General features: G+C 38.6%; 1 protein-coding gene and 1 pseudogene across 1 annotated transcript; both read left to right on the top strand.

Annotated features, from left to right (window-relative positions):
* Window positions 1–958: 958 nt before the first annotated feature.
* Window positions 959–13,274, top strand: LOC125278675 (annotated as a pseudogene).
* Window positions 13,275–14,318: 1,044 nt separating this feature from the next.
* LOC125278821 (apolipoprotein L4-like) lies at window positions 14,319–18,765 on the top strand. Its single transcript, XM_048208152.1, has 4 exons — window positions 14,319–14,334; window positions 14,384–14,444; window positions 14,690–14,744; window positions 17,506–18,765. The coding sequence occupies exons 1-4, from the start codon at window positions 14,319–14,321 to the stop codon at window positions 18,589–18,591; spliced, it is 1,218 nt and encodes a 405-aa protein (XP_048064109.1). The 3' UTR covers window positions 18,592–18,765.
* The last annotated feature ends 881 nt before the right edge of the window (window positions 18,766–19,646 follow it).

The raw sequence follows: 19,646 nt of genomic DNA, 5'->3' as shown, positions 1-19,646 counted from the left end.
GCAGTCATATAAGTTTCTCAATCAAGTAGCACAAATATATATATATATATATATAATATTCAACTTACAGAAAAAGTGCAACTGACTGCATTTCTTATAGTAAATGATGTAATAATCCTGTCATAATTTGCTCTGCTCTAATGCTTTAAAAACATTAGAAAAACCACATATGACATTTATGGTAAATTCTTGTGTACTGTACAACAGAAAGTATGTAATTCTGTCATAATTAACTCTGCTCATTTATTGTGTGGTAAATTCTGTTGTACTGCTGCAGTACCACAGGATTACCACAGGATATTTTTGTAAGGGAAAACTGCGCTCGAAAGGGCAGTTGATGGTCGTTATTTTCCCCAACCCTCCTTTGGACCGGTGAAACTCACTTGTCACTACAGAACTGCTTTTATACAACGAATGTCAAAGAAGTTATGCCGGAGAAAACACCCTTAAAGCCCATTAACCATCAGATGCACCTGAACGAGCAACCTTGGCTGTTTCATGAGTTCATTAAGTCACGTGATTTTTTGCAAACGGGTGGGCAAGCAATACAATGCTAGAGGAGTGAAAGCTTTGTAGAGTGAGACAAAAGAAACAGGTTTTGCTGCCCAAATGTATAAACGACTTTAAGAAAAAAGTCCAAAGATGAGTAGCCATCCAGCGTACTTCAAATAGAGACATAGAGATAGCCTATAAGAGAAAGAAAAAGGTAAGTATTTTATGTTGCACACATGCTTTAACACTACAGTGGACAGCTTGGTCAGTGTTAAGTGCACTTCAGTTTTTATCATCGCGCTGTAAAGAAAACATTTCATCTGTTTTAGCGTGTTCAGGTTTTATTCATTATTTCTCAATAAAAACACACGAGGTTCGATCCGGACTGCAACAAGGCTCAGGTATGTAATGCTATTAATGTACTAGTACATTAATACATAATGTTAGTTAACATTATGAATGTGTGTGTGTGTGTGTGTGTGTGTGTGTGTGTGTGTGTGTGTGTGTGTGTGTGTGTGTGTGTGTGTACAGTTTACAATCCCGATGTAGCCTAATCGTAATTTCAAAAATGTCCAAAACGAAATCCCCCAAAAAATAAATAAATAAATAACTTACTGTTTTAATTAGGGTTTATTTGGAAAACTTACCAAAGTCTATAGGTTAACTATTTGTCCAAGTGGTCAGTGCTTTATTTTTTTTATTAGTAGCTACGCGTGATTATGCGCTCTGGTACTTTATTTACCTTTGTGTTTTGGATTTTAAGATTTCATAATTGTATTAAAGCTGGGCAAACTTCATGTTAACTGGTTTGTTGTTAAAAGTCTCGATAACGACGAGTTCATTGTGTTGTAGCGTGGCTTTAAAACACCTGACATTTTACTGTTTCATGTTATAGGACTTCTTAATAGAGCAAAATAACAGATTTTAAACTATGCCAGTTTTATCTGTCAGCTCGAACAATTAATGTTGCTTAAGTGTGATTGATCTCTGTAACTGTCACTAAATATTCTCTGTGATCAGACTGAACAGCAAGGAGGAAAATTAATAAACTTTAATGATTAAAACATTACTTGTTTGGTGGTTCATCCATATTACAGAACCTGTTTCAGTCCCAGTCTCCCAGATATTATTGACACGATTCCATAGGGATATATGATTGGCCTTCTGCTGCTGATGCGTCATTTTACACCAATATAAATATGATACTCAGCCTTTGTGTGTGTGTGTGTGTGTGTGTGTGTGTGAAATAAAACAAATGTTGCCTACAATAAATTAAATGTATATAGAATCACATAAAAAGGATTGAAGGAACTTCAACAGATTAATGTAACATGTACACAACTTAAAAAAAAAAAAAAAAAAAAAAAAAAAAAATCACAATGTAAATAAATTGCCACAGAATACGAATATGTGAATAACTCAATTTTGACAAAAATGCCACAGTGACATAATTCAATGGTGATGAAATATGCAGTCAACTCATTTCTGAAGTGCTTAAACTTCCTTAACATACAGGCTTACCAACATTAAAATGACTGATCTTTTTGTTGTTCTTGTTTACAGAAATCAAGACCTAATGTTTCAGATCTAAATGTGACCCTGGACCACAAAACCAGTCATAAGGGTCAGTTTTTTTAAATTGAGATTTATACATCATCTGAAAGTTGAATAAATAAGCTTTCCATTGATAGGACAATATTTAGCTGAGATATTTGAAAATCTAGAATCTGAGGGTGCAAAAAATAAATAAATTAATAAATAAAAATAAAAATATTGAAAAACTCACCTTTAAAGTTGTCCAAATGAAGTCCTTAACAATGCATATCCACTCACAAAAATACATTTTTGATATATTTATTGTAGGAAATTTACAAAATATCTTCATGGAACATGATCTTTACTTAATATCCTAATGTTTTTTTGTCATAAAAGAAAAATGTATAATTTTGACCTATACTACGTATTGTTGGCTATTGCTACAAATATATGTGTAACTTATGACTGGTTTTGTGCTCCAGGGTCACAAATACTGTAGTAAAAAGCCTTTGCTTCATTTGCTTGTGTATCTGCAGCAGCTGATGTGTCAGAATGGGGATTTATTGTCAGTTATGCTTAAACACACAAGGGATTGGTTTTATAGCAGAAGTGGTCTAGATGTGAGGTCCAGAGTGGTTTTTTCCAGCCCTCTTCCTTGTTTCTGAAGGGTGGGAAAGGCAGTAGTGATGATTCTCTCAGCAGTCCAGATTGTTAGCTGTAGTCTTTTGAGGTCTGATTTGATATCTGATCCAAACCAGACAATAAGAGAAGTGCAGAGGACAGAAGCAGCTCCTGCGGCAGAAACCAACTGAAATGTGTAGAGTGTGCTGATGATGTGAAATCTGATGAGATCGGCTGTTAAGACACAGTTATCACATGAGATCTGGACTGCAGTGATGCCTTATACTGAAGACCACATGTTTCAGATTTGTGTGTTTATAATAGTTTTTCACTCCCTCATTTCTAATGGGTTAACCTGAATGCTACAACATTCCCTGACCTGTCTTAAGAACTTTCAAGATTTTCAGGACAAAAACACCTTTCAAGTTCTGTCTTTAGTGTTTGGCCATTCAATAACAAGATATGACAGAATTAAGATTCATAAGGAGATCTTACAGGATTCATAATGAACACTGAAAGGTCTCAATCAATAATATTTCAAATGTAAATATCATGGATACTTCATTAAGATGTAGTATTTTTCCTCTAAAGATGGCTCAGTATCACAGACTCTCAGACGGCAGTGCTGACAGCAGTATATCAGATCCCAGCCTGAACATTTCTCCTGGCGTGATCAGTGAGTATAAACTTCACACTCAATTTAAACAACATCAGTTTATGCTAGGAGCATAAAGCATCAAATCTCCCATAGAAACCACAATCTGATGGCAATGGTAGACCAGAGTCAGAGGAGGACTGAAAATGCCCCTTTTTTCATGTTTTAAGTATTAACAAATTTCTTATAACTTACATGTATGACTATACTTGTATGTTTATGCCACAGGACAAACTGAAGTGGAAGGTCAATCATCTAGATCAGATTTAGTCTGGATACACAAATAATTGGATCTGGAATTATCGTGAACGAATAGTTAATTGTCTCCTATCAGCCTAGTAAACTACACCCCATAAACACAAAAAAGAAACCCCACAAATAAATGATTGAAAAATAATAGCAATAGTATTTTGTGTTGATTGCATTTAATATATTACACATGTTTGGACTGAGTTTTCATTGCATTCACACAGTTTTGACCAGCAGGTGTTTTGAGTGCTTCAAATAATAATAATAATTAAAGCTGCGAGCAGCATTTACCGGGGTTCAAGCATTTAACGCCTTTTAAGCACATATGCCAAAAAAGATATTAAGTTTTATTTAGCAAGCATATAACCACCTAAATCATGGAAGGAACTGACAAATTTCAGCCAAAACAGGCAAATGACCATTGAAAATATATGGATTTTAAAGCTTTTTAACAGTTATAGCGTTACCATGGTCCATCTTCATAAAAATTATGGTCCGATCTCATAGAAATTCATAAAAGTTAAGAAGCAGAGCATTTTTCGGTCTTTAAATTAATTTCGATAGTAATATAGCCTTTTTCACATTTATGCAGTGAAGTGCCACCAATGGCCTGATGTCCATAAAAGTTTCCATGCTTCTTTAGATCACATCCACGCGCACACCTATTTTGTGAAGTTGTTGCAAATCAGGCAGGAAGAGGGCCACTTTCGGCCATTTCATGGGATTTGCCATGTAGAAGTACAGCATTTTTACACCTTTTTAACAGTTATAGCGCCACCAATGGTCCGATCTCCATAAAAGTTGGCATGCTTTTTAGAGTATTGCTGTAGTGCTCCCCTTATTCCATGAAGTTGTGAGTTTTCATTTAGGCTTTATAGGCTTTTGGATATATTTAGCCACGCCTATTTTCTAAATGACCCAGTTATAGTGACCCAAAGGTTAAAGATCAACTTTTTTTTTATAGTTTTTTAACTAGAGAGCCCAAAGAATTGTCCTAGACTGGTTTCGTTCCGATCGGGCGAAACATCTAGGACTAGTTTGCAAAAGTAGGTTTTTCACGTGTTTGCGAATAATTAATGAACTGTTTGACAGCATTGGTTCTTGAGGCAAAGTTGTTCAGAATGAGGAGATCTATCAAATTATATGCCTATTGTGTGGATTTGTGAAAAACCACGTGATTGCTGAGCCGTAAAACTCATTAGCGCCAACTAGTGGCCTATTTCTTTCAAAATTCTCACAGACCTCTAGGACCATGAGTCGATCATGCCCACCAAGTTTCGTTCTGATCGACCTCTGTTCAACTTCTCTAACAGGTGCTCAAACTTCACTGGCCGATGGCGGCCATGTTTTTTGAGATACACCAATGTCCTCATAGACTATCATGCCCCCATGGACCAAGACACTTCATGCCAAATTTCAAGTCAATTGGACTAACGCTTGCATAGTTACAGCTGTTTTCATGTTTTTTTTCAAGTTATAGCGCCACCTAGTGTTCAATCGATTTTTTTTATCGTGACCAAAGACTGAGCCCCTACACATGGGTACCGAGTTTGGTGCAAATATCTCGTTTCGTTCTTGAGTTATAGCCATTTAAGTGGCTCCGCCCTTATTGTTCATTTTGGCGCTCCTTAACGACCATGAATCAAAATTTCAACTTTTTTTTTGATAATCAGACTCCAGGGAACATTTCTGCACTGGTTTAGTTCTGATTGGGCGAAAAACCTAGGACGAGTTTGCAAAAGTAGGTTTTTCAAAAAACCCAAAATAGCCGAAAATTCATGAGCGAATCCGAGACATGCATCTTGTCCGCCTTGAGCCAAGGATTACATCAATATAACACACAAGTGACCGTTTTTTGACTGCTGTAGCGCCCCCGTCAGGCCGATCGGGGCGAGCCTTGGTGGCGTTGTAGGCGGTATGAGTACTACCAGCCCTCAAAGTTTTACGTTTCTACGACTTACGGTTTGGTCTGCCCGATTACTTTTAGGGGAGAATGCTGATCCTTGGAAAATTTAACAATTACAATAGGGTTTCAGCGCTACATGCTTGAACCCCTAATAATAATTTTGCAAAGCAATTGGTGCAGTTGTGTGATACCTCCATAAAAGAGAAAACATTTTCCAATCAATGTTTTCATGTTTTGATGATTATTTATTTGTTTATGTGTTTGGTAAACTATTTGACATTATCTGTGGGGCAGGGAATGTGATGGGGAAAGCAAGGACTCTTATTGTGAAAGGCCTCTGTGTAAGAGGAGAGGCGGCCATTTTAAAGGCTGTGGTGGCTCATGAGGCGGCATGCCTGGAAGACAGGCTAACAAAGGAGTGCCCCTTTCCAGTGGATTATCTCCTTTTTCTCTTTTTGGGATCATTGTGGGACTGTTTTCCTTTTCCTCAGAGGTATTGCCTTAGGAGCCCAGAGAATCCCTGAGAAGCTAATGTGGGTGAGACCGTTGGGGTTTGTTTTTACTTTTTCTGCTGCATACAAGTTTCCTTTTTTGCTTGGATTATCCTGCTTTTTTGGGTTACTTTTTTGGACTGCCTTTTTGAACTGCTTTTTTGGACTGCTTTTTTGGACTGCCTTTTTGAACTGCTTTTTTGGACTGCTTTTTTGGGTTACTTTTTTGGACTGCTTTTTTGGGACTCTGATTGTTGGTGCTTTATGGGACTTTGTAGGCTCTGTTTAAGGCCCTTTTTGATTTAAGGACTCAATTCATGTTATCCTTGGAGTTATGAGGAGTGTATGTGTTTGGAAGGAATTTTGTTCATACATGCATTGCACAGTGAATGTCTTATGCTTTGTACATGTTTTATTAAATTGATAATGTTAAGATATACTGACCAACACTAACCTAATAGAACCCCGTGATAACAAGGAGACTTAAAGAAAGAAAAGTTTAACTTGTTACAGTTGATTCAAAGTTTGGAAAATCGTTGGTTCTCTTATCTCTAGTGATGGAAATTAATCTAAAACTTGATTATAGAGGTGCTAAAAGAACATGGATACACCATGAAGGAAGAACTTGGACGAGGAGCTTCAGGAATAGCATTTCTGGTGAAAGACACAGATGGAGATCTTTATGTGATCAAACAGATGAATTCCAGAGATGTAAGCATTTTCTGAATCTTACTGAAGTACTTAGCACAGAAGTGACATCTTTTTCTCTCCAATAAGAGTGTTGCTTAAATGGAAGGTTTTTTTCTCTTTCTTCCTTTTAGGGAGAGGAGCTAGGATACTGTCAGAAAGGAAGTTGAGATCCTGAAAACTCTGAACTTTGGATATATTGTCACTTATGTGAATTCATTTGAAGGTTTTTTTCTTTTTACACTAAAGTTCCTTTGTTCCAAATAGCGAACTGAAGAACAATTAGCTTAACAAAAAACATCAGTATAGCTTTTGGAAAATGAAGCTATTTTAATACATTCAGAGTTAAATTATTCTCTGAACTGGATGTTAATTTATTTAGATAAAGAAGCAGGACGCATTTATATTGTGATGGAGTATTGTGAAGGAGGTGATCCTTTCACAAAATCATGGAAACGCAGAAAGAAGAACGTTTTTTTGAAGAAAAACAGGTGAGTTTCTTATGCAGACATATACATTATTCTCTATCAACCCTCACATGAAACTTTACAACATTTTGGATTGAAAAACATGATTAAGTATGATATGACAAAAAATACAATCTTTGTGGCGACATTAATACAACACACACACGTTTTATGGGGACATTTAGATGTAATGTTTTTTATACTTTACAAACTGTGTATTCTCTCCCATTATACTAACCCTCCCCCTAAACCTACCCACCACACAAAACTGTTCTGCATTGTTAGATTCTCAAAAAAATATAATTATGCATGATTTATAGGCTTGTTTCCTCATGGAGACCAAAAAATGTCCCCGCAAGGTCAAAATATAGGGATAATAATGTACGGGAAAACCAGGACACACACAATCACTGACTCACACACTGGGAATTTCTCCATGTGTGTAGATCCTCGACTGGCTGGTTCAGATTTGTCTGGCTCTGAAGTATCTCCATGAGAAGAAAATTATTCATAGAGATATTAAACCTCAGGTATGCACTGATAAAGCTCAATAAATCATTATCACAAAGTCAAATCTGTAAGACTCATGAGATTTCTGAGATTTCTGGTTTCATTGTAGAACGTCTTTCTGACTGAAGATGGTTACATCAATCTAGGAGATTTTGGATGCTCAACAGCATTGGAAAGGTAAACAAAAAGCAGTAATGGGAACAAAATGAAAAATTCTTGGCCAAAAGCAAAAGTCCTGGACTGTTATAGATTTGAGTTTACATTGTTTTTCCTTTGCAGAGCTGATGATTATGCTAATTCAGTTGTGGGTGCAAGGCTCTACGTCAGCCCAGAAGTTTATCAGAGGAAATATAACTCCAAGAGGTATGCTTTTGGATACCTGAATGTATATAAAATTTTAAAGGTGCCCTCGAATGAAAAATTGAATTTATCTTGGCATAGTCAAATAACAAGAGTTCAGTACATGGAAATGACATACAGTGAGTCTCAAACTCCATTGTTTCCTCCTTCTTATATAAATCTCATTTGTTTAAAAGACCTCCGAAGAACAGGCGAATCTCAACATAACACCGGCTATTACGTAACAATCGGGGTGTATGCCCCCAATATTTGCATATGCCAGCCCATGTTCCCAACATTATGAAAGGCATTAGACAAGGGCAGCCAGTAACGTCTGGATCTGTGCAGAGCTGAATCAACAGACTAGGTAAGCAAGCAAGAACAACAGCGAAAAATGGCAGATGGAGCAATAATAACTGACATGATCCATGATTACATGATATTTTTAGTGATATTTGCAAATTGTCTTTCTAAATGTTTCGTTAGCATGTTGCTAATGTACTGTTAAATGTGGTTAAAGTTACCATCGTTTCTTACTGTATTCACAGAGACAAGAGAGCCGTCGCTATTTTCATTTGTTAAACACTTTCAGTCTGTATAATGCATAAACACAACATCATTCTTTATAAATCTCTCCAACAGTGTAGCATTAGCCGTTAGCCACGGAGCACAGCCTCAAACTCATTCAGAATCAAATGTAAACAATATAACAGTATACAATACTCACATAATCCGATGCATGCATGCCACATGCATGACGAACACTTTGTAAAGATCCATTTGAGGGTTATATTAGCTGTGTGAACTTTGTTTATGCACTGTTCAAGGCAAGCCCGAGCTCCGTGGGCGTGGAGCAGGAGAATTAAAGGGCCAGTAGCCCTGAATCGGCTCATTTATAATGATGCCCCAAAATAGCCAGTTAAAAAAATGAATTAAAAAAAATCTATGGGGTATTTTGAGCTGAAACTTCACAGACACATTCAGGGGACACCTTAGACTTATATTACATGTTTTTTTAAAAAAGTTCTAGGGCATCTTTAATATGTTCAGCATTATAAAATGGTAATCAAAATGAGAATTTCCTTGATAAGGTTGATTATTTTAGTTGTCTAAAAATGTAACAGTTATGTACAATACACTTAAATGAAAAAATTAATCATGGAATCATATTTAAGTAGATATCACATAACATTTTCTACAGTGTACACATAGTTCTTGATTTTCATTGTCATGCATTGTCTGTTTTAGTGATATATGGTCATTGGGATGGTTGCTCCATGATCTCTGCATGCTTAATGTGTGGGTGAGTATTTATTTATTTAAAAAAAAAAAAAAAAACTCCATATTACTTTCATGTTTTTAGTCCGATGATGATGAAATGCCAAAAGGGTCAAATGATAAAAGACTGATTAAATAACTCAAATCAGGAAATCCAAACAATGAGTAAACTCCACAAGTTGTGCACACATACAGGACCCTGAACAGATCAAACTGAGGAACTAAATACACAGAGTTCATGAACAGGACTAACAGGTGTGATGATCAAATCGTGTTCAGATTGTGGTGGGAACTTAGAAAAAGAAGAGATGTGTGACTGAAGAGACAAAAACTCTGTGAAAATGACACTAAACTGTGACAGAATGCTCTCCGAGGAGAAGGCGTTGTGATGTAAAATGGCTGAGCAGGTTCTGGAGGTGGATGAAAGATTGGTGAAGGGTGGTGGTGGTGATGATGGTGGATGAGACCAGGGAGGAGAGAATGGGAAGAGTGGCCAGGTGGTACAACAGAGCACAGCCAGGATACAAGCCCATGACGGAGTCAACAGAGGGAGGAGCCATGATGGAGTCTTGGCTGATGACAACCAGAGGACGACAGACGGAGAAGCCATTGACAGTAGAGCCCTAGGCACAGACAAAGAGCAAATAGGACCAAGTGATACATGGTGTAGCTGCAGTGAAAAATGTCCAAGGTGGTAAAATGTGGAAGGCTCTTGAGTCTGTGGCGCAGGCAGGGTGATGGTTGACGAAGGTGAAGCCGCAGGGACAAGGGAGCCTGGTGGAGCCAAGTTGGAGGTGACAGGTTGACGGATGGAGTTATGGGACCAGCAGCCGGAGGAGGACTTACTTGGGCGAAGCTGGCAACCCATGGACCGGTGGCTCGGCATTAGTTGAGATGATGGGTTGAAGGGAATCAGTGAACATGAGGCTGAAGGACTGGCTGAATCTGGATGAGGAGGAAGGAGAGGGAGGCCGGTCAGGATTAGCAACAACAACACAATCTCAGTACAGGGTGATGAAACAGGCTTTATGCTGGGCAGGACCAGCAGTGATGATAGCACAGGAGAGGGGCAGGCTGGGGAGCATTACCTTAGTTTCCCAATCGAACAACCAGTCCTCATTGTCTAGATGCACAAAACTCCCACAGGAACAGATAGTTTCAGATCACATACTCTTCAGACTTATTGTGGGATTTCGGCTCTGGGGCAATGGCCAGCGCTGTTCTCCTCCCAGGCTCTGGATCATTCATCGCAGCAGATGAAAGCTCCCTGTCTGCGGTGGGCTCTGGCATCACATGCCTGGCTAGTCTCTAGGCAAGGCTGCATGGTGGGGATTGTGTGGCGGAGGATGGCCTGTTTCCATGTTCCCATCCTCATATCCATCTGAAGAACAAAATACACAGATAGCAATCTTTAGGACTAGTGCAATAATTGAATCATTGTCTATGACAATGACAGATTGTGGTGGGGACTTAATAAAAGAGACATGTGATTGAAGAGACACAAACTAAAAGTCCATGAAAATGAACTAAAGAGCCTAAAGCCGCCTTTCCACTGCACACGACATTCGCATCCAATTGTCGCATTTCGCCCCTAGCGGCAGTCGCACGGAACTTTGAAATTGGTAGTGAAGCAACCGTTACCCTCGGCTTATTCTAATCCAGCAACCACCATGGTAAACTGAACGATTTTAATGAATGTAACGTTAATGCATTTATGAATATATCCATACAAAGCAAATGACCCTCAATACATCTGAAATAAAAACATAGTAGTAGATTTTATAGAGCTTCAACGTAAAAATGTATTTAATAATCATAAAATATCTTTTTTGTTTTACATAATTATTGATAACCACCATTTTAAAGAAATAGTGTTTATATAATAACGTTAAAGTGTTAAAATATTGGTAATTCTAACTTCGTGCTCATCGTTTTGACTAGAATACATCATATCCGGTCGGCCGGTCGCATACGGTCTAGCCGCAGAAGTTCAAATATTTCAACGCATCCGAAGCTCAAATCGGATCCGAAATTTCCGCATTCGCATATGATCGGAACTCCACGCAGCCCCCGTACTACTCTCCATTGGAAATGAATGACTTCCGGTCCAACGGCTGTCGTTTGTCGTGTGCAGTGGAAAGGCGGCTTAACTGTGACAATTATATCATACAAATGCAAAATACAAAAATATTACTTGATGGGTTTGTTTCATATACCTTTATAATCTATAAATGCAGAGCTCAGTGCTTTTTCATGGTACACAGCAAAACCCCCAGTGTTAAAGGGTTAGTTCACCCAAAAATAAAAATACTGTCATTAATTACTCACCCTCATGTCGTTCCACACCTGTAAAACCTTCGTTCATCTTCATAACACAAATTAAGATATTTTTGATGAAATCCGAGAGGTATATTCTCATCCATAGGTAGCAATTTAACCAACACCAAGGTCCAGACCTGAAAGTTTTGGTTAAATTGCTATGGACGAGTCAGATACCTCTCAGATTTCATCATAATATCTTAATTTGTGTCAGAATACCATGAAGATGAAAGAAAATCATTGATTATCTGGTTCAGGTGTGTTTAATTGGGGTTGGAGCTGAGCTGAGCTGCTGGACAGTGGGCCTCCATGATCAGGATTGTAGATCAGGCGTAGGCAATATCGCTCCTTTTTTTTCATTTTAAACTGCTTGTAGTCATATCCAGCACTTTTATTTTCCCTTTTTTTTTCTTCAACCCCTATTGACACTAAGCAGATTCTTATTTTAATTTTTTCCTCCACAGGCCGATAACATGCAGCGCCACATACTTCATGCTGTCAGTATGACAGGAAACCCCCCTCCCATCTCAGAGAGATACTCAGAGGAACTTCGGGAATTAATCAGTCAAATGCTCAGTTGTGACCGTAAAGACAGACCTTCAGCTGAAGAGATTCTAGCTAAACCGTTCCTGACAGATGCAGTAGACAGAAACAGCAGAACTCCAGAGGCACTAATACAGAGTTTTGTTAAGTCTATCACTGCCTTTGATGAGGCCTACAACAAGCACTATAAAGACATTGAGGTTTTAGTTAGTGAGTGGGGAAGAATAACAGATTCGATGGAGTCTGCACATTACAGCGCCACAGCGGGGAGTCTGTCAGGTTCGGTGATCGGAGCAGCTGGAGGAATCACTGCATTAGTTGGTTTAATTTTGGCACCGTTCACTCTTGGGGCGTCTCTGATTGTTACTGGTGTTGGTGTTGGAGTAGGAGTTGCAGGTGGAGTAACAGGTGCTGCATCCACCATTACTAACACTGTACAGCAAAAATCATTCAGAGAGAGTCTTGAACAAATTCAGCAGAAGTATAAATCTGTAAGCGAACCAATTCTCACACCACTGAATACACTAAGAAGGGTACTGAGAAAAATCACAAAGTTCAGTGTTTTTTTCGGCAGCTCAGCTTTTGACAATGTGCAAATATCATGCAATTTAGACAGAAGGAATGTTTTGTGTGCCACACAACTCATGAATTTGGGTCTGTTGGCAAATGTTAGCAGAATTGCTACTCAGACTGCAAGAGTAGGGCGAGTTGTAGCAGAAGCAGTCTCAGGAGTGTTAAGTGGACTGTTAGTCATACTTGATGTTGCCTTCATAGTGATGGATTCTGTAGACATTCACCAGATGAGACAGGGAAAAGTAGATGATCCAGAAAAGGTCAAATCCAGTGTACTTAAATCCATTGCAGAGATGAGGAGAACACACAATGAGCTTTGCAATGTCCAGAAGGAAATACAAAAAACAAGAGAGGAACTAAAAGACTATATAGAATTGGCCAGGGGTAACAGTGGAATAGACAATGATTTAAATAGTTTAAACATATATACATAATTCCAGTCAAAGAATCAGGCAAATTTATATATGAGAATGAGTAAAGAGAAAAAATTAAGTTTTTGTAGAAATCAAACTAAATATTTAATATGTTGATCTGGAACAACCAGAATTCATGTGTATATAGTGATTTTTACAATGATTGTTTCAGTAAAATTATGCAACAAACTTTGTTTCAGCTGAAACAGCTCTAGAAGAAAATAGTGTCATTGTTCAGCTTAAGTCAGTTGATTCAACTCTGTTGTAAAAATCATCTGTTATTAATTTAGTTTATTTCATCTATACAGCAGCTCTGAAGAAAGGTGATGTCATTGTCCAGCACATTTCAATTCTCATACAATAGTGTCAATGCAGGCGGATCAGTTATATTGTTGAATATTAAGTGTCCCAGACTAAGCAAACTGGATTAGACAGTGGCAATGAGCTCAAACTCCAACAGGTGACAAAATAGATACACACACACACACACACACACACACACACAACTATAAAAAAAAAACTATACATCACTGACATATATACACTGTATACATCCATTATACACAAGTGTTTTCTATTAAATATGAGGTGTAGGTTTGATTATGAAATAATCAGTCTTGTTAGCAATAAATGAAGCTGCAATGCTGTTTGTGGAGTTGTTTAATCCTCCCCTGATGAGATCTTGAGAGATTTAATGTCTTCTTTTATCTTCAGGTGATTTTATCTAATGCTGTGGCTGAAGAAAGTTATAGTTTATGTTTATCTTTTGTCTGTTCTTGTTTCTCTTCAGTGATTCATGTTAACAGCAGGTGTTCATCAATAATGCTCAATCATCACTTAATTACTCACTTAATTTCTGTATCTCATTAACTGCAAGTCTGCTTCAGGTGGTGGTATTTAACAATCTGTAGTGAGGACACAAACACGGACCAGTCATTTTAATTCTGAGGGTTTTGCTGGGTGGCTCTTTAATGGTCTTGGAGGGTCTGTTCTTGACCACACCTCTGGTCTTGATTGGTCATGGTCTTGGATGTCCGCATCTGCAGATTCAGCGTTGCTTGTTGGTTGAGTCTCTTAAGGTGGTTTGCAAAGTTTAAATCAAATCAAAAATATTATACAAGCCGTAAGTAGTTTGTAGTGACCTTCAAGTCCGACACACTAAATCCTGTCATTTTATGGAATAAAGCTTCAATAAATCGTGGAGCTGAAATTTGTATGATTATTAAAACACTGCGTCACATGGGTTTGGAATGCTGTAAGAGTCAAAAGTTTGACCATGTTCTAGTGTAAGTCTGGGGTTTCAGTTGTGGGTGCAAGGCTCTACGTCAGCCCAGAAGTTTATCAGAGGAAATATAACTCCAAGAGGTATGCTTTTGGATAACTGAATGTATATAACATATTAATATGTTCAGCATTATAAAATGGTAATCAAAATGAGAATTTCCTTGATAAGGTTGATTATTTTAGTTGTCTAAAAATGTAACAGTTATGTACAATACACTTAAATGAAAAAATGAATCATGGAATCATATTTAAGTAGATATCAGATAACATTTTCTACAGTGTACACATAGTTCTTGATTTTCATTGTCATGCATTGTCTGTTTTAGTGATATATGGTCATTGGGATGGTTGCTCCATGATCTCTGCATGCTTAATGTGTGGGTGAGTATTTATTTATTTAAAAAAAAAAAAAAAAAACTCCATATTACTTTCAATGTTTTTAGTCCGATGATGATGAAATGCCAAAAGGGTCAAATAATAAAAGACTGATTAAATAACTCAAATCAGGAAATCCAAACAATGAGTAAACTCCACAAGTTGTGCACACATACAGGACCCTGAACAGATCAAACTGAGGAACTAAATACACAGAGTTCATGAACAGGACTAACAGGTGTGATGATCAAATCGTGTTCAGATTGTGGTGGGAACTTAGAAAAAGAAGAGATGTGTGACTGAAGAGACAAAAACTCTGTGAAAATGACACTAAACTGTGACAGAATGCTCTCCGCCGAGAAGGCGTTGTGATGTAAAATGGCTGAGCAGGTTCTGGAGGTGGATGAAGGATTGGTGAAGGGTGGTGGTGGTGATGATGGTGGATGAGACCAGGGAGGAGAGAATGGGAAGAGTGGCCAGGTGGTACAACAGAGCACAGCCAGGATACAAGCCCATGACGGAGTCAACAGAGGGAGGAGCCATGATGGAGTCTTGGCTGATGACAACCAGAGGACGACAGACGGAGAAGCCATTGACAGTAGAGCCCTAGGCACAGACAAAGAGCAAATAGGACCAAGTGATACATGGTGTAGCTGCAGTGAAAAATGTCCAAGGTGGTAAAATGTGGAAGGCTCTTGAGTCTGTGGCGCAGGCAGGGTGATGGTTGACGAAGGTGAAGCCGCAGGGACAAGGGAGCCTGGTGGAGCCAAGTTGGAGGTGACAGGTTGACGGATGGAGTTATGGGACCAGCAGCCGGAGGAGGACTTACTTGGGCGAAGCTGGCAACCCATGGACCGGTGGCTCGGCATTAGTTGAGATGATGGGTTGAAGGGAATCAGTGAACATGAGGCTGAAGGACTGGCTGAATCTGGATGAGGAGGAAGGAGAGGGAGGCCGGTCAGGATTAGCAACAACAACACAATCTCAGTACAGGGTGATGAAACAGGCTTTATGCTGGGCAGGACCAGCAGTGATGATAGCACAGGAGAGGGGCAGGCTGGGGAGCATTACCTTAGTTTCCCAATCGAACAACCAGTCCTCATTGTCTAGATGCACAAAACTCCCACAGGAACAGATAGTTTCAGATCACATACTCTTCAGACTTATTGTGGGATTTCGGCTCTGGGGCAATGGCCAGCGCTGTTCTCCTCCCAGGCTCTGGATCATTCATCGCAGCAGATGAAAGCTCCCTGTCTGCAGTGGGCTCTGGCATCACATGCCTGGCTAGTCTCTAGGCAAGGTTGCATGGTGGGGATTGTGTGGCGGAGGATGGCCTGTTTCCATGTTCCCATCCTCATATCCATCTGAAGAACAAAATACACAGATAGCAATCTTTAGGACTAGTGCAATAATTGAATCATTGTCTATGACAATGACAGATTGTGGTGGGGACTTAATAAAAGAGACATGTGATTGAAGAGACACAAACTAAAAGTCCATGAAAATGAACTAAAGAGCCTAAAGCCGCCTTTCCACTGCACACGACATTCGCATCCAATTGTCGCATTTCGCCCCCTAGCGGCAGTCGCACGGAACTTTGAAATTGGTAGTGAAGCAACCGTTACCCTCGGCTTATTCTAATCCAGCAACCACCATGGTAAACTGAACGATTTTAATGAATGTAACGTTAATGCATTTATGAATATATCCATACAAAGCAAATGACCCTCAATACATCTGAAATAAAAACATAGTAGTAGATTTTATAGAGCTTCAACGTAAAAATGTATTTAATAATCATAAAATATCTTTTTTGTTTTACATAATTATTGATAACCACCATTTTAAAGAAATAGTGTTTATATAATAACGTTAAAGTGTTAAAATATTGGTAATTCTAACTTCGTGCTCATCGTTTTGACTAGAATACATCATATCCGGTCGGCCGGTCGCATACGGTCTAGCCGCAGAAGTTCAAATATTTCAACGCATCCGAAGCTCAAATCGGATCCGAAATTTCCGCATTCGCATATGATCGGAACTCCACGCAGCCCCCGTACTACTCTCCATTGGAAATGAATGACTTCCGGTCCAACGGCTGTCGTTTGTCGTGTGCAGTGGAAAGGCGGCTTAACTGTGACAATTATATCATACAAATGCAAAATACAAAAATATTACTTGATGGGTTTGTTTCATATACCTTTATAATCTATAAATGCAGAGCTCAGTGCTTTTTCATGGTACACAGCAAAACCCCCAGTGTTAAAGGGTTAGTTCACCCAAAAATAAAAATACTGTCATTAATTACTCACCCTCATGTCGTTCCACACCTGTAAAACCTTCGTTCATCTTCATAACACAAATTAAGATATTTTTGATGAAATCCGAGAGGTATATTCTCATCCATAGGTAGCAATTTAACCAACACCAAGGTCCAGACCTGAAAGTTTTGGTTAAATTGCTATGGACGAGTCAGATACCTCTCAGATTTCATCATAATATCTTAATTTGTGTCAGAATACCATGAAGATGAAAGAAAATCATTGATTATCTGGTTCAGGTGTGTTTAATTGGGGTTGGAGCTGAGCTGAGCTGCTGGACAGTGGGCCTCCATGATCAGGATTGTAGATCAGGCGTAGGCAATATCGCTCCTTTTTTTTCATTTTAAACTGCTTGTAGTCATATCCAGCACTTTTATTTTCCCTTTTTTTTTCTTCAACCCCTATTGACACTAAGCAGATTCTTATTTTAATTTTTTCCTCCACAGGCCGATAACATGCAGCGCCACATACTTCATGCTGTCAGTATGACAGGAAACCCCCCTCCCATCTCAGAGAGATACTCAGAGGAACTTCGGGAATTAATCAGTCAAATGCTCAGTTGTGACCGTAAAGACAGACCTTCAGCTGAAGAGATTCTAGCTAAACCGTTCCTGACAGATGCAGTAGACAGAAACAGCAGAACTCCAGAGGCACTAATACAGAGTTTTGTTAAGTCTATCACTGCCTTTGATGAGGCCTACAACAAGCACTATAAAGACATTGAGGTTTTAGTTAGTGAGTGGGGAAGAATAACAGATTCGATGGAGTCTGCACATTACAGCGCCACAGCGGGGAGTCTGTCAGGTTCGGTGATCGGAGCAGCTGGAGGAATCACTGCATTAGTTGGTTTAATTTTGGCACCGTTCACTCTTGGGGCGTCTCTGATTGTTACTGGTGTTGGTGTTGGAGTAGGAGTTGCAGGTGGAGTAACAGGTGCTGCATCCACCATTACTAACACTGTACAGCAAAAATCATTCAGAGAGAGTCTTGAACAAATTCAGCAGAAGTATAAATCTGTAAGCGAACCAATTCTCACACCACTGAATACACTAAGAAGGGTACTGAGAAAAATCACAAAGTTCAGTGTTTTTTTCGGCAGCTCAGCTTTTGACAATGTGCAAATATCATGCAATTTAGACAGAAGGAATGTTTTGTGTGCCACACAACTCATGAATTTGGGTCTGTTGGCAAATGTTAGCAGAATTGCTACTCAGACTGCAAGAGTAGGGCGAGTTGTAGCAGAAGCAGTCTCAGGAGTGTTAAGTGGACTGTTAGTCATACTTGATGTTGCCTTCATAGTGATGGATTCTGTAGACATTCACCAGATGAGACAGGGAAAAGTAGATGATCCAGAAAAGGTCAAATCCAGTGTACTTAAATCCATTGCAGAGATGAGGAGAACACACAATGAGCTTTGCAATGTCCAGAAGGAAATACAAAAAACAAGAGAGGAACTAAAAGACTATATAGAATTGGCCAGGGGTAACAGTGGAATAGACAATGATTTAAATAGTTTAAACATATATACATAATTCCAGTCAAAGAATCAGGCAAATTTATATATGAGAATGAGTAAAGAGAAAAAATTAATTTTTTGTAGAAATCAAACTAAATATTTAATATGTTGATCTGGAACAACCAGAATTCATGTGTATATAGTGATTTTTACAATGATTGTTTCAGTAAAATTATGCAACAAACTTTGTTTCAGCTGAAACAGCTCTAGAAGAAAATAGTGTCATTGTTCAGCTTAAGTCAGTTGATTCAACTCTGTTGTAAAAATCATCTGTTATTAATTTAGTTTATTTCATCTATACAGCAGCTCTGAAGAAAGGTGATGTCATTGTCCAGCACATTTCAATTCTCATACAATAGTGTCAATGCAGGCGGATCAGTTATATTGTTGAATATTAAGTGTCCCAGACTAAGCAAACTGGATTAGACAGTGGCAATGAGCTCAAACTCCAACAGGTGACAAAATAGATACACACACACACACACACACACACACACACACAACTATAAAAAAAAAACTATACATCACTGACATATATACACTGTATACATCCATTATACACAAGTGTTTTCTATTAAATATGAGGTGTAGGTTTGATTATGAAATAATCAGTCTTGTTAGCAATAAATGAAGCTGCAATGCTGTTTGTGGAGTTGTTTAATCCTCCCCTGATGAGATCTTGAGAGATTTAATGTCTTCTTTTATCTTCAGGTGATTTTATCTAATGCTGTGGCTGAAGAAAGTTATAAGTTTATGTTTATCTTTTGTCTGTTCTTGTTTCTCTTCAGTGATTCATGTTAACAGCAGGTGTTCATCAATAATGCTCAATCATCACTTAATTACTCACTTAATTTCTGTATCTCATTAACTGCAACTCTGCTTCAGGTGGTGGTATTTAACAATCTGTAGTGAGGACACAAACACGGACCAGTCATTTTAATTCTGAGGGTTTTGCTGGGTGGCTCTTTAATGGTCTTGGAGGGTCTGTTCTTGACCACACCTCTGGTCTTGATTGGTCATGGTCTTGGATGTCCGCATCTGCAGATTCAGCGTTGCTTGTTGGTTGAGTCT

Source organism: Megalobrama amblycephala, linkage group LG11, assembly GCF_018812025.1.
Source record: "Megalobrama amblycephala isolate DHTTF-2021 linkage group LG11, ASM1881202v1, whole genome shotgun sequence".
NCBI classification, from domain to species: domain Eukaryota; kingdom Metazoa; phylum Chordata; class Actinopteri; order Cypriniformes; family Xenocyprididae; genus Megalobrama; species Megalobrama amblycephala.
The sequence above is the reverse complement of the archived record's forward strand: the minus strand, read 5'-3'. Positions and strand labels throughout refer to the sequence as shown.

Bases quoted from the DNA above. Each gene is read 5' to 3' on its own strand.
- LOC125278821 (XM_048208152.1), top strand. The intron at 14,445-14,689 runs GTATGCTTTTGG...TGTCTGTTTTAG, and splicing joins AGGAAATATAACTCCAAGAG to TGATATATGGTCATTGGGAT. The intron at 14,745-17,505 runs GTGAGTATTTAT...TTTCCTCCACAG, and splicing joins TCTGCATGCTTAATGTGTGG to GCCGATAACATGCAGCGCCA.